This window comes from Populus alba, chromosome 16 (genome assembly GCF_005239225.2).
Source record: "Populus alba chromosome 16, ASM523922v2, whole genome shotgun sequence".
Lineage (NCBI taxonomy): Eukaryota > Viridiplantae > Streptophyta > Magnoliopsida > Malpighiales > Salicaceae > Populus > Populus alba.
In genome coordinates this window covers 8,014,929-8,031,523 of record NC_133299.1, presented here as the reverse complement: position 1 = coordinate 8,031,523, position 16,595 = coordinate 8,014,929, and the positions used below count along the sequence as shown (strand labels likewise).

At 28.6% G+C, this 16,595-nt stretch overlaps 1 protein-coding gene across 1 annotated transcript; it reads right to left on the bottom strand.

Annotated features, from left to right (window-relative positions):
* Positions 1 to 7,853: 7,853 nt before the first annotated feature.
* LOC118052153 (DNA-binding protein S1FA-like) lies at positions 7,854 to 9,965 on the bottom strand. Its single transcript, XM_035062989.2, has 2 exons — positions 9,711 to 9,965; positions 7,854 to 8,397 (listed from the first exon to the last, which is right to left on the bottom strand). The coding sequence occupies exons 1-2, from the start codon at positions 9,762 to 9,764 to the stop codon at positions 8,182 to 8,184; spliced, it is 270 nt and encodes an 89-aa protein (XP_034918880.1). The 5' UTR covers positions 9,765 to 9,965; the 3' UTR covers positions 7,854 to 8,181.
* Positions 9,966 to 16,595: the final 6,630 nt, after the last annotated feature.

Genomic DNA, 16,595 nt, shown 5'->3' with positions numbered 1-16,595 from the left:
ATAGAATGAGGAAATACCAAGCCTTGAATCTTCACAATGTTATTTATTACATCACCACGTACATAAAAAAGCAGGTGTTTAAGTAAGAATAATTATAAGAGTGAAAAAAATTAAAGAAAGTTGGGTTAGAATCAATTCAACTTAAAATCTTAAATTATTAAATGAAGTTCTAAAATATCTTCTCAAGTGAAAGCTTTTTAAAGTTTGGACTTGAAACTTGTATATGCTCATACTACCGTTGTACTTATTTTTTATCAAATAAACTTGCACAAGCTAGGGATGAGCAAAAAAAAAAAAACCCGTTTTGAACCGGAAAAATGGGAAAAAAATAACCAAAAAAACCAAACTGTAAAAACAAAACCGATTAGAATTTTTAAAAAACCAACCGGTTCAATTCGGTTTCGGTTTTATAAACCTGAAACTGAAAAAAATAAATCGAACTGAACCCAAACCAAAAAAAAAAACAAGTCAAACCGGAAAAAACCAAGCCAAACGAAAAAACCGAAGCAAACTAGTTCGAACTGGTTTTTGTTCTAAAATAACCAAACCAAATTGAACCGAAACCAGTTAGTTTGAAGTGGTTCGGTTTTGGTTTTTTTTTCATAAATCAGTTTGGTTTTTTTTATATATAAAAACTAACCCAAACTGAACCGAAAATAATCACCTCTAACACAAGCTTTTTTTCTTTATTGATTAGTTATTATATTAAAACCCCGCTTTAAATAAAAGTAAATTTTATAACTCTTCACACACATTCAAATTTTTTGTGGTCAATTAGATTTCCTTGATCTATTAGAACTTGACTAGGTTAACTATTTATTCAAAACTTTCCATGGTGGATCACTTTTCCTCTATTTATTCATTGGACATTTCAAAAAAAAAAAAAAAGGGGGGGGGGATTTGTTTCAAAAACCAAAACCTTTGCAATCTAGATGGAAACAAAAGCTAGATGAAGAATCTTAGGATTTTCTTTCAAAGGGAGTTTTCCTAGGATTTCTATTATTATAATGAACAATTTTGTTTTTTTATATACTTTTAACAATTCAATCAATGCAATCTATTTTTTCATAATCCCTAATAATGAAAACCAATTTATTTTCATCTTAAGAAACAAAAATGCTCATGATTTACTTTTATAATTTATAATAAAACTATTCATTTAATTGGTCATACTAAACTACCAACCGAAATCCTTATGGAGAAGTTGTATTGTGAAAAATAATATAATTCAGATTAGTACATGATATTTAATGTTAGATAAAGAACTTAAAGTTGTTCTTTTATTTTCTAAACAAAACTTGTTTTTTTTATATGATTGTACTTAATTAATCAACATGAATTCTTGTCATAGAGAAAAAAAACAAACTTAAGTTGAAATATAAAATAATAGCGTAACCACAAGACCCAAAGAATAGCTTCATTTATATGCTAATAAGTGATCTAGTACATGGAATCTCACCTCATTAACATTATTTAACTCTATTACCATCGTTGTTGATTGATAATTTAAACCATTCAAATTATACTATATCATAACCAGATTTTTTTCCCGCATAAAAAAATAAAAAAATATCTTTTGAAAAAACCATTTTCAAAAAAAAAAAAAAATGGTTTCCAAAAATATAATTTTAAATAAAAAAGATTTCAAAAATAAAATACAATTTGGGTTACAATCAACAAAAATTTAAATTACAACTAGTCAAAAAATAACATAGGAATGCAATTAATGGTTTAATTAAAGAGAAATTAGAGGAAAAGGTTGAAATTGATCACAATCGAAGTAATTGAAAGACTAAAGATCAAAATAAAAAATATGACAACGTTTAGAAGTTCAGTTCATTCAAATAGAAGCCTAATTGAAGAGAAAGTTTTGAATTCAAGGTGAAATTGAGGAAAATTGCACAAATTGGATGGTCAATGACCAAAATGGAAAAGCAGCCAAAGTTGAGGATGAAAATAAGAGAATATATATTAGGGATTAAATTGTAAGAAATTCAAAGTTAAAAGAGCAATTGGAAGCCTAAATGAGAATTCTTGAAACCAAGGACTATAACTAATAAACACAAAAATTCAAGGACCAAGATCAAATCAACCAAATGATGTCGTTCCATTTAAAATCAAGAAAACTAAAGGTTTGAATGATGTGTTGTCTAGTTTATCTTTCAAAACCATGTTTCTGCAAATGGGATGCCAGCCTGCTTGAGGAAGAAACTTTAGCTCTCTATTTTCCCTTTGTTTTGCCTCCCATCAAGATTTTTTTTTTTTAAAAAAAAAAAAAAAAAACGTTCCTTCTACCATTTCTAGATTGAAGTAGCATCCTCAACATTTTTTTCCGCTAGTTTTTTTGCTCTGGAATGTCTATCAAGCTAGCTAAAAAACCCCTGAATAACTAGTTTTGCCGGCAGACCTGAGCTTGATGTGGACGACAATGGTTGGGATTGAACTTTAATAGATTAGTAGTCGTGATTGGACCCCCCTGGAAGCCCTAGAATGTCATTGGAGGTCTATAAAAAACCAGAAGAAGAAAATAACGGAAAAAAGATTAAAAAGAAAAGAGAATTAAAAAAAAATAAGAGTATAGATAAAAAAACTAATTGTGCATGGAAAAAAAATATAACTTATAGTATACCCTATCTATAGTAAGTTGTATTGTTAATTTATTGATGTTTTTTCTTGAGTCATAGTTTATTAATTGGTTTATCTAATATTAGAAAAGTTAACCTCAATAAAAAATCATTATTTTATCATGCTAAAACCTAATCATTTTAAAACCCAAAAAATTATGTAAAAAAATATAATTAATTGATTACATATCATTAAAAAAATAAACAAAATGATTTTTATGGTATTTTTGAAATTTTAATCGAATTCTAATAGATAATCACAAACTTGATGTGATATCATTAACCTTTTTTTTTTTTCAAAGTATGATAAAAATTTAATTTTTATTTTTTATATAAAATATGCCTGAAATTTTTTAAAACTTGGTTGTGTGCACACAAATAAAAACATATTTTTGTATTTTTTTTAATTAAGGAATTTTTTATTTTTATTTTTATTTTTATTTTTATTTTTACTTTTGCTTTTGCTTTTGCTTTTTTGTTCCTGAAATTTTGAAGAAAAAATAGATGCATTTAATACTGGATCAGTATCTTATAGAATAAATTTACAACCCAAATATTAAATAAAAATGGTTGAAAAACATGTGAGGGACCATAAATAAATTTAAAATGATCCCTAAATATTTTTAGAATTTGTGAAAATTATTTGAGGTTTGTTTGGCAAGAGCACAAAAAAGAGCATTGCTGAAAAATTATAAGGGTGTGTTTGCCAAATACACCCTTAACTAAAAATCATAGACTTAAAAAAATATCTTAATCACGTTTTAAGAACAAAATATTGTGTTTTTTCTTTGATAAAAATTAAATATGTCAAACACAATCAAGTTACTTAGGCTAAGCTTTCTAGCCCAAAGCTCAAGCCCACAAACATAACTTAAAATGAATTTTATATAAATATCTATAAGAAAAAACATTCACATTATATTTTTAATTCATAAAATTTTTTTATTAAGAAACGTATCAAAATTGCTTAAATATTTTTTTTATATAAAAATAAAATTTATCTAAACTACAACGCAGGGAATAATATAATAAAATTATAACATAAAAAATGAATTTTTTTTTTTATCTACTAAACATTCTAATTGATTTGAGCGCCCATTGTATGTAATATTTGATGTTGGCGCTAAATGAAGCCACGTGTTATGGATTTACATCTCAATTATTTATATTTTTTGTTGTTTAGTTTAACCATACAATAATCTCATTAAATATTTGATATAAACTTTACTTGGGGGTTAGATATTGATTTTTAAATAAAATAGTTAGTGTGGGTCGCCCATTTTCTTGTGTAATAATAATGTAATAATATTTTTTTTAATATCTGTACCGAAAGCCAGGAAGGTGGAGAGTATCTAGAAATGCTCTCCATTATTTAAAATTTTCCCCTCAAATACCCATAATAAAATCACTAAAAAACCAAAAACAAATATTGAAGATTTGATAGCGCAACAATGGATTCTTAATAAATAATTGCGAATTTAGCATAAAATATTTACATCTTATTTCACAAATAGACCGTAACGCGCTGCGCAATGCTGTGGGGGTGTTTTCAAATTTTATTTTTATTTGGTTTTTTATTATACTCAAAATAGATATTTATGTTAAAAATTATGATTTATTTTTCAAAAAAAATATTTTTTTTATTAAAAAAATTATTCATGCATTGTTTTATCAAAATATGTTTTTATTAGTAGCATGTTTTTTTAAATTAAAAGTAATGTGAATTTAAATATTTTTTTAAAAAAAATGAATAATATAAAATATGCATAAAAAAATATATCCCTTTAATTCAAACTACATTTCCTTATTAATGCACTCCTAACTTGTTTTTTTATCATAAATAGTTTTTAATTTAAAATACAATATAAAAAACAAGTTTTTTTTAAAAAAAAAAAAAACATTGAGAATCATGTCTCGATATTTTATATGCAATTGAAGGGGAAAATAATTAATCTCACAAAATATTATGAAATATAATAAAATATAATTTTTTTTAAATATTCATCTTCACATATTTAAAAGAATTTGCATATTAGATCCATATATAATAATTAACAAAATGATTGCTAATATTATATATAAAATGCTATAATAAATAAAATATTGTATGAAAAGAGACCAAGCACCTCGGCATTGACAGTTAGGCAAACACCTTGGCCCAACTCAAATAAGCCTTGGTGTGAGTAGGTCTGCATTGCTAGGTCTTTGTGTCTGGCCTTTTTGCTTTTTTATTTTTAATAGAGTGAATAACTTGAAATTTTTTTTTTTAATAAATAGGTGACATGTTATCTACTAGTAAAGATTTGGTGGCCAGCAAGTCGAGATCTAAGTCTTTAGATCTTAAAAACTCATTTTCAACCAATATTTCGCATGAAACCACCTAAGAATACCATAAGAACCTAAATAAATCTATTTTCGATCCTAAAATGCCATTAAATTTGTGAGAAAAAACCAAAATTACAACAATTAAAAATGAATGTGATAGAATGTGACATAAATATAAAATAAATGAAGTTTAGGATCTAAATAAATAAAAAGGCCTAAAATAAAGGAACCAAAAATGAATAAATGAGAAATTTATAGGTGAAAATGGATTTTTTTCACAAACATGAAATAATTCCCTATTAGTTTTCTATTTTTTATTTTTATCCTACTTCTTTTTAATTTTTTTAATCACAATAAATTAAAATCTTATTTCATGAAATTGACCTCTAATTCAATTTTAAAATCACACCACATAAATTGAATTCTTAAGAAAATAAAAGAAAATGGAAATATCAACACATAAAATATAACAAACATCACATAAAAGATGAAATTCAAAAGGAATTTAAAAATAAATTCCAGGGACCAAAATAAAAAATAAAAAAGGCATTGTTCATTAAGCAACACTATTCACAATAAAATTTGAGTAGAGTAAAAGTATCCACCAAAACCTTTAACTCTTTTATTTTGTTCATATTAATATTAATTAAACCTAATAGGCCTTGGAAAAACACTTTTTATATAGACACAGAGGTACTATTCATTAGAATACTATAATGATGTTTTTGTTATTCCCACAAAAAAAAAATCATTGATCTGAGTTATTTGGGGTAATAAGCTCTTTTTATAAGATCCATTAACCATTATCAGATTAGTTGAAGATAAATAAGTGTTTTTGTATTTTAAAAGTATAGTAAAATAACCAAAATATCATTGAAAGCATAAATTTATAAACTTGCATTCATGAGCTTTTTTGTATTTTTATACTAGTTTTAATTATTATTATCAGGTTGGATGAAGAGTAATTTGGTATTTTAATAAATATAAAATTAAATTAAAAAAACAAGAAATAAATGGTGTGTTGAACGCAGATGTTAGTGTGTGGGAGGCTGGTGTGAATGAAGTTTTCGTATTTTTGTATTGGTTTTTATTGTTATTATTATGTTGAATGAAGAGAAATTTGGTATTTTAATAAATTTAAAATATAATTAAAAAAAAAAAGAAGAAGAAGAAGAAGTAGCAGGTGCGTGTAGAAGGCGTCCACGCTCTTCGGGCGGTGCAAGCCTCCTGGCAGCTAAAAACCAGTTTACATGGTTACGATGGAAGCTTTGCATCAAAATCTTGCTTTGGGGATGACGTGTGATGATAGTGAAATATTGATGCGACACCAATGATCTTTTTTTCTTCTCCTCTCACTTTTCTCTTTCCTACCTTTGAAAATCACAGTTGTCATTTAAAATCTTAGAGTTGTCTTTTTATTTATTAAGATGTCAAATTCGATCATTTTTATTTTAATTTTTAATTTTTGTTCTTGATTTTTTTGTAAAATTTTGATTTGTTTCAATTTTCATCATTCAATCCCAATTTGTGATATGTTATTTTTTTTTAATTTGATCCTTATTTTTAAATTTTTTTATTTGGTTCTTTTGTTAAATTGATTATTATTTTCAATTTTACTCTTCAGTAAAATATTTGTATTTGTTCTCTAATTTAGTTTTTTTTTTATTTTAATTTTGATCCTCATTTTCTTAATTGTTATTTTTTGTTTTGAATCCTTTTGTAAAATTAAGTTTTTTTTTTATTTTATCTTTTAATATTTTATTGGTTGAGAATTGAGTTTCATTGCTTTTTCAAATAAGATGCTTTTAGTTTAATGATCCAAGTTACGGGTTTGAAAAGTTAATATATAATTGCTTATTTTGACAATATCCACCAATCATCGCATTCCTAAAGATCAAGTGTTTCTCTAGCATGATGTCAAATAAAACCCTAGCAGATAAAACATAACCATTATTACAATACCCATAAATCATACTAGTCCAAGAACACCAGCATCTCTCCAAACAAACTTCTTGAAAATGTCATCGCCTATAGTAACCCTAATATATCAAATTGAGGATTTTTCATGATCTCAAAAAAGGTTGAATAAAATAACACCAACAAGACGTTTTTGCTCCTGATATTTGTGTGAAGAGATCTTGCTTCATGATTAATGCTTTTATTTATTCGGGTGTGTCATGTTATTGGAGAGAGAGCATGTTTGGAAGAGAAAAAAAAAGGTTTTGTGAGAAAATTTTGCAAATTCAAATTTATTATATGCGAGGATAAAAATATTTTTCATCTAATTTGATTTTTCTCGTTTAATACATAGGCAAATTACAATTTTTTAAACCTTAGATTGAAAACAAAAACAGAGCAAAATATATAAGGTATTTTTTAGTAATTATCCATAAAAATAACACACACACACACACACACACACACACATATATATATAATGTGGGGGAGAGAGAGAGAGAGAGAGAGAGAGCAACTTTCTATGTTTGGTCTTCGTATGGGTTAGGTGATTTATGATAAAATACCGAGAATTTTTCGGGTTGGGAAAGTCCCTAAAATCCTCCTCCATTTCCTTTCAACCACATAACCTTGCAAGCACAACGCATGGCAAGGACGCTAGCCTCCGCGCACAACTCACATTCGTCGAGTCAACACGGATTGTCTTGGGACAGGGAAGTCTGGTGCCAGCAGTCATAGGAATCCCAACTTCAATAACATATATTTTAAGTTGTAATTATAAAGCTAGTACTTGAACTTTGTATTAGTTCAGCCAATCTACCCTCAACCCTCAAGTGAGTGTGCAAATTCCATCAAAGACTAAGTACAGGTGAGAAACCAATAGCAAACAACTACTACAAAGAAAAGATAAAAAGAACTTGGGGAGTTATATGCAGCCCGGCTCCGAGATTAGCAACAACCTTTTTCCTTGATAAATTTAGTGGTTTATTGGTTTTCAAATGCCTATTTTGTAGTTCTACAAGGCCTGAAACAAGCGGAAACAATGCAGAGGACGATGACTCCCATGACAGGGGCCGCATTAAAAAGACAATCGTCATTTTTAAACTCCTGTTCTACCCAAAACTAGAATATTAACTTCTAATTATGTAGTTTTAATTTCTAAAATTATGAAAGCGGTGAACATAACTGACACAGCTCTCTCGACATCAAAGAAGGGGAAATTCGGAACACAACAGCTCAACACGGAGAGGACTAACATAAAACTAGTCTTAACTTTTCACTCTCCTGGTGCAGATACGCCTTGCTTCAGTCTCTCCTTCTTCATCTTCTTCTTTGAGACTGGCTTCTTCTTTTTCGGAGGAAGGGTCTTCTGCGCATATGTGTAAAGAACAAAGTTTCCAACTAGGAATGACAAGACTAACCCCCCAATAACCAGCAGCACTATCAACCCCGGGTTTAACCCTTTAGGCTCAGCATCCTTGATCACATTCCCCTGTTCATCATAAAATTTAATTGTATTTTAGTGAAAAAATATTGTACAGCAAACAAGATGAAACAGGAAGCAAGGACAAGCACAACCCACCAGTAAATATTCCAAGTAAAAACAACTTCAATCATATGAGACAATCTATACATGATACAGAAATCATAACCCAAAAAATTTACCTTAAAAATCTTCCTTAAGAGGACTCATCCTGATTCTTTCATAAAAAAGGCTGATTCACTAAATAGTGGTGCAATTCAATAGAGTTCTAATGCCAAATCGGATTATATAAGTGCCTAGGTTAAACCTGTTCAAGCATAACCCATCATCTTGCAGAGGGTATCAGAATGCTCAAATACGCATGTTTAGATATATAAATATATCGATATACCAAATGTTTGATTCCAAAATAAATAATCATGGATGTAGAATAGGTAACATAGATGATATGGGAATTTAACACAAAGAGAATGCGGTATCTCCACACATCTTTACAACCATCTCTCCTCACAATTCCATCAAGTTATTGAGAACAATAACAGAACACGCAATCACACAAAGTTTATTAAGAACAATAACAGAACACGCAATCACACAAAGTTCACAACAAGTGACTACAATAACAAAACATGGATGGCAAAAGAAATGGCTATCTGACAAAGCAAATGAATCGAAAAGGTGCGACAAGTAAATGACAATGGGTAATTCTGGTATCAAGCAATCTCTGATGCAAATTATTGAAATAGATTGTACAGTGGCTTAAACTGACTTATAAAACAAGAAGTTCTAGTCGTCTTTATAAGTGAAACACCAACAAATCCTCTTACAATTCTGTCACCTACTTGCATTCAGGCCTATGTCTACCAACAGTTTCGAATCAAACAGCGTGAGCTCAACTACATTCAGAGAAAATCTTCCATCTTCAACCAAAGCATATGAACCTAGGACCTCAAGGACGGGGTTTTTTTTTTTTTATCAAAACACAACCTTGGATTAAAACAAAACAGCCAACTACTCACATAGAATTTTAAACAAACACAACATGACTAGAACAAGAAAAATAAGATTTTTCACATAATCTCAAACAAAACCCTTCGCCTCTGCTTTTAATTAAAAGAAAAGGCTTTAAGATTTATAGATCTAATAAGCAATAAAAGAAAATCTTAACGAATAAGAAGCTAAAATGCCAAAAAAAAAGTACAGATCTCTGAATAAAAAAAAAAATCTCTGAACTAAAATCCTAAAAATTCATTTCTATTAGTACAGATCTCGGGTTTGAATTTTAGGGAGAGAATTGAAGTCTTTAAAAGCAAGTAGCGTACCATATTCTGGAAGGAAGGAGGAGATTGATCAGAGAACTCGAAATCGTCAGCCATGGCTTCTAGAGATCAGCCCCTCGCTCCTCTAATTGGACTATTTGAAGATTACAGAGAGGAATAATAAAACGGAAGGAGAGATGCGCAGATCTATAACCCACAAAAATTAAATGAAGCTATTTATTTAATGGCTTCATTTTGACCCTCTAAATTTTAAGCGTTTTGTTTCAGTCACCGTTTGGCAGGAATGGCAATTTTACCTACACTCGTTGGATACTGACCCGACTCAATCTAAAAAGTAAAAAAAGGTTTGGGTTCGGGTAATTTTTATTTTTTTAAATCAGATTTAAATAGAATATGAATATTATTATTCCCAATCTAAATTAATTATTAACCATAAAAGCTAAAAAATTACAATTGTATCAATATATATATATAGAAAAATAGAGCTTCCATTTTTTCACTTGCCCTCTGCCCTCTCAACCGCCTTCCCTTTTCCTATTTATCCCTCTAGCATTATACTTCCCTTTCAAGGCCTCTCTCTCTCACACACATTTCTTTTCTGTCTTTGAAGTCATATTTCCAGTCTCTTCTCCTTTAAAATAACTCAAAAGCCTTCTCTTTGTTTTTTTTTTTTCTTGAATGAAGGAATTATTAAAGTGATGATGATGGTGTTTTAGAGGAAGAGAAAGTATGGGTTCTTTTGCTTCAAAGTCGGCCATGAAACTACGGAAATTTTTTTCTTCTAGCAATAAGTGTTTGGCGACTTTTTCCAAGTTTTTTTTTTCTTTTTTTTTTTGTTTTGTTTTTTTGTAGTATGCTTGGAGATTATATGTGTGTTTCATTATGTGTTGAAGATTTTGGTTTATTTTTTAAAATGATAGTATAACAAATTTTTTATTTTTGTATTTAATCAGGTGATTGATTTAATATTTTATTTTCTCATGTAAAACAAAATAGGAGCTTTGGAAGGTATATTGAGTTTTATTTATTGGTTCTGGTGAACTTGCTTTATTTCTTAATGTATTAGTTTTGGTGATTTTGGTTTATTTTCAAAAAGAAGATAAATTGAGTCTGTTATTGACTTGTTGTATTGGTTTCAGTATTGATCTTAATGGATTTTATTTCCTTAGATGCTTCATATGTGTGAGACTTAACCCTTTTTAGCTATAATCTTGTGTACTAATAAATTCGATCAATGCAAATTTAATTGATTCCCAAATTTCTCTGTTTATATCAATGAAAATTTAATCAGGTTAGGTTCAAGTTAGGCTTAACTAGGCATGGAAACGCAATAAATATCAATTGGATAACTAAAACCCGATTGGGCCAGGTTCTGTTTATACTCGACCAGGTTCTGTTTATACTCGATCGGGTTCGGGTCCAATTTTTTAATGGAGTATGGGTATTATGAAACCATATCCATGGCTATTCATTGTCATCCCTACCATTTGGTGTTGTATAGTGTTTTGTCACTATTGTACTTAGATTTTCAATTTTTTCATACAAAGTTACAAAAAGTTTTGAAACTTCTTTTCAATAGGAGTACAATTCTCCAGTTTTGTTTCTCAATTGAAATACATTGCTATGATAACTAAATTATATTAATAGCATATAACTAGATTGATGGCCAATAAGACACGATAGGCTAAACCAAATTTTTTTCTCACCTGAAAAAAAAGTTCAGGATACAATTATGTTTTAAAGAACTAAGGAGATTTGATAACCAGGTTAAATCCTGATTAATTTGATAATATGTTTTAAAAAAAATAAGACAGCAACAAAAAAAAATAAAAAATATTACCTTGAGCAAAGCTGTGTTACCACACGAAACTCGTGACCTGATACATGAGAAGTATGGTACCAAAAAAATTGTAAAAAATGTTATAAAAATAATGTTGAATGACTATATTGAAAAACAAAATAAAACAAGAAAGATGTCAACACCGATTAACTTTTCAAACTTATAACCTGGGTTATCAGACCGAAAGCACTATACATGAAAAAAAAAATATGATCCCTAGTAAATGAAACGTTAAAGGATTAAATGGAAAAAAGAAATTACATAAAAAAATTTAAAATAAAAAATAGCAATTAAAAAATGAGAGTTAAAATCAAAATAAAAGATAAATTAAAGGAAAACAAAAAAATTTTCAATTTGAGATTTAAATTGAAAATAATAAAAACATGAACAAAAAAAAAAAACAAAACAATAAGGACCAAAACAAAAACATATACTATAAACTTGGATTGAGGGGTGAAATTAAAAATATAATAAAACTTTTATAAAATGATCAAGGAAAAGAATCAGAAATCCAAAAACTTAAGGATCAAGTTGAAAATATCAATACATGATAAAAAAAAAATGAACATGTAGAATTTTTTTAAGTTGTTTTTTTTACATAAAAAGCTCATAAATATAACTCAAAAAACTTATGCATGTATCTAATTAAATAAATCAATAATCATTGTGAATAGAAAAAAAAAAAGGTTATTAATGTTAAATAAAAATAAAATTGAAAAAATTAAGAGACAAATTTAAATCAATATATTTAATATCACAACATGAGTTATTTACCTTGTTGTGTTTAATAAATTTTTTTATTAAAATCAATTTGTTATAGAAAATGACACACACATGAAATTTATCGAATAAAATAAAAGAAAAAAAAAATTATACAAAGCTGCACATATTACAAGTATTATAAAAGATAAATATTTTTATTTTAAAAAAATAAATTTCATATATGAAAAATAAAAACAATTACAGATAAATCATATTAACCTCTTCAAAAATTAAACATATCTAATATAATAATAAAAAAATAATCGATAGTTCAAAAATACTAAATGAGCAAAAAACAAATCACAGTGAGTAAATTACAAACTTAAAAATTGTTCTAAAAAAAGATATAAAAAAAGGTTTAAATTAAGAGAGAGAGAGAGAGAGAGAGAGAGAGAAACTACTATGGTGGCTAGAAAAACAGGGTTGTGTTTAATAAATTTTTTTATTAAAATCAATTTGTTATAGAAAAACGACACACACATGAAATTTATCAAATAAAATAAAAGAAAAAAGATTATGCAAAGCTGCACATATTACAAATATTATAAAAGATAAATATTTTTATTTTTTTAAAAATAAATTTAATATATAAAAAAATAAAAAATTACAGATAAATCATACTAACTTCTTCAAAAATTAAACATATCTAATATAATAAAAAAAAATTGATAGTTAAAAAATACTAAATGAGCAAGAAAAAAATCACAGTGAGTAAATTACAAACTTAAAATTGTTTTAAAAAAGATATAAAAAAGGTTTAAATTTAGAGAGAGAGAGAGAAGTTAGGTGCTACTGGGGGCTTTTTTTTTTTGTAAGTTCATGTCATTAGCCTAATTTACTTTTGAAAAAATTAATAATCCATCATTTAGAATTTTTAGATTCCAACTACTATAGTGGCTAGAAAACAGAGTTGCCATTTTTTTATTTTTAAAAACTCATTTCCAATCAATTTTTGACTAAAACACCCAAAATAAATATCATAGGAATCTTATTAAACCAATCTATGACCTAAAAAAACATGAAAAACATTATCAAAATTCAAAATCAACTCAAAAAAAAAATCTCTTGGAGTTCGGATCCTTTTTAAGCATTTTCAAGGTAAAAAAAATAAATAAACATCTAATTTCAACTCCCCTCATCATAATGTATCATTTGACACAAACATCGACTGTTTGATGGCTGGAATCGTCACAATAACAACTTTCTCTTTTTATATTGGAATTCAACCACCCAAAAAAGACTTAAAAAATGAGAAAATGAGAAGTTTGGTAACCAAATTCATTTTTCTAAAATTAAAGGGACCGGTCACTAATAGCTAAAAAAGATTGGAAACTAAAATGAACTTTTCAAATAAATTTTAAAGTTGCCATCTATATTACTGGCATTTTCCACTTCAATCCCCCCTGTCTTTCAATTCAACCTTCTATCTTAAAAAATAATACAATTGGATGTTAATTTTTGCTCAAAATAGCTTAATTGTGTAAAATAAAAAGTTCAAGGATTAAATTAAAGATTTGAAAAATATTACTGCTCCAATCCATAATAATTTGTAAGACAATGAAAAGTAATTCTGCTATAAAAAAAAAAAAAAAAAAGATGCCCTATTAGTTTCTTTTAATTTCACTATTTTTAAAGCTCATATCGATTGAAATTTTAGCTTAAAGAGCCTGTTGGTTTTTGTTTCACCCTTTCCTATAAAAGATATAAGCTATATTTATATGTTTTTTTATTAGTGATGATAATTGTAAACATTTATGAAACTTTGTTTTAGTAAGATTAGAATTTTTTTTAGTTCCAGTCATTCAATGTTTCTTAATTGAAATACATTGTTATGACAACTAAATTATGTTAATAGCATATAATTTCACTAATTTTTTAAGTTCAAATTGATTGGATTTTTAGCTTAAAAAGTAAGTTAGTTTTTGTTTCACTATTTACTATAAGAAAATGTAAAAGCATTGCAATTTGTTTTATATTGGTGATGATAATTGTAAATGTAGTTCTATGTTCTATCTTTTTTATTTGATTCTAACTGTATGGTCAACAAACTCAAATTTGTGTTATTTCCTATAAGTGCCTGGACTTCAATTCAATGTTCAAGCTATAATACCATTCAATTATGTTAATTTATATAAAAAAAATGAAGTGTTAATAGGGTTTGAAATGCCTTCAGCCGTAACAACCTATGTGGCAAGATTTAATAAATTCTATGGAGTTAATGAGAATCTGATTGAGACAATAGTAATCTAAAAGAGTACATGAAGAAGAACGGCGTGCCAAAAGATGTGATTCTAGGGATTTGTAGTGTTCTTGAGGTTGTAGGACATAACAACTTCGCTCCATTTTACCATACATTTCAATCTGCCATAAACTCAAAGGATTATGAATCATCAAGGCTCTCAATACCTCAATTATTAATGGATATTTTAATGTCTACAATGAAACTTTCCTTTTAGGCATTTCCAATCTTTGTTTTAGTTTCATTGCTCTAGTCAAAGAAACCATACATATATGCTTATTACCATCTTAAGAATGTTTGATATTCTTGCCTTTTTCATGCTTTGACATGTAACGAAGTACAAACACATAAATAGTATCTAACAAAGTTGAAAAAACTTTAAAAGTGTATGGGGTTCTCTATGCTATTTAATGGGTTGAAATTATTTTTATTTGGTTTTTATTGATGATGCATGTTCTCTTGCAAAACAATTCTCCTATAGAACATAGGACCCTCTAATACCTAAATTAGCAAAGCTTAGAAGGAAAATAATATGTAGAAGAATGAATAAAACTGTAAGAGAACTTTTGTTATGGTTTAATTATATGGATTTGTTACGTTGTCTTTCATAATTGGTGTTTTTTTATAAATATACACCTCGAGCCACATGTGTTATATGATAGAAAATCTATTCGTAGGAGTAATCATGAAGAATATGTATTCATCATGAGCTCTCGCTTAATTAGCTTGTTAAGACGAGTTATTCATATAGGTGCCCATCATGTCAACTTGTGATACATAGCTTTTAAGTAGGCATTGAATTGATAACTTAAAGATTCATGTGGGCACCGTATTGATAACTCGTAATATAAGAATTCAAGTGTGCGCCAAACATAATAAACTTGTTAAATAAAAAATTTAGGATGATGGTAATGTACTTTGCCTTAAACCTCGTGTCATGTTTAAATGAGATTTGTCGACATGAAGAGAGTTAGTTATGCCTGTCAGTTTAGGTTGACCACCTTTTCACTCTCTCTTTCTTTCTGTTTTTCTCTTTCACTTTGTTTAAATGGTCCAACCAAGCCTAACAACCTTGGCCCAATCGAATTCACCAAGAAAGTGAGGGAGGAAAACAGAAAGAGAGAGAGTGAAAAGGTGGCCCGGTGGGGCATGCCATCTACATTGGAGATTTTCCAACAACACATGAATGTTACCCTCACCAAAACAAAGTTAAAGGCCATCTTTTAATTCGGGTTGATCCGAGTTGATCCAGGTTAACCCATGAAACCCGAGACCCGGTCTCTTGGCCGGGTCAACCCCCGGACCGGGTTTAATAACTATGCTTCTTTCTTCTCTCTTCTCTCTTCTCTCTCCATCTTGTTGTGCTTGGTTGGGCTAATTTAGTTTTGGCCCAATCAAAATCTTACTGCTGTATTAACGAGTCAACACCGAATATCTACCGGACAAAAAAGAAACAGGACAAATATGTTTGTCGATACAACAAGGTTAAAAACCTATCCGCGTGGTGAATTAATGTACACGGTCATGGAATCTATGGGAGATGGTGCTTTATAATCTTTCTGTGACAAAGAATCCATGAATGCAGCAAAATCTGGCTGCACTCCCAAAATTTGGAAGACTGGGGGATCAGTCGTAGCGTTGATATCTGAGAAGCAGCCAATACACGGCCGTTCATTCCTGCAGATATACAAGACAAGGTGCGTCGCTGGACCTGGGCCACAAACACAGAGAGAGAGATAACACGGAGGCATTTTGGGGAGGGCTGTTCGTATTTCCCCAGAAGAATTGTCAAGTTCCGAGCAAATTTGTTTGCTAGCTAGTGAAATGGGCAGATACCCCACGATTTATTTAACTTATTTTCCAAGGAGTGGCACTGGGCTTACCCTTTAGTTATCGGTAACCTTGCAAAAAAAAAAAAAAAAAAATCTAAAAAATGACAAGAGTTTCGGGAGGTGTCTTTTCGTTGTTTTCTAACACAAAACGACAGAGTAGGCATTGAGCATTTACGTTAGCTTTTCTATTTTTATTCCATCTCCTTGTATTTGTCCGGTATTTGTTTATGGCCTTTGGACATGACTCTTGAATC

Coding starts and splice junctions, on each gene's coding strand:
- LOC118052153 (XM_035062989.2), bottom strand. CDS start 9,764: ATGGCTGACGATTTCGAGTTCTCTGATCAATCTCCTCCTTCCTTCCAG. Junction 8,398..9,710: donor CTCCTTCCTTCCAGAATATG/GTACGCTACTTG, acceptor TATGATGAACAG/GGGAATGTGATCAAGGATGC.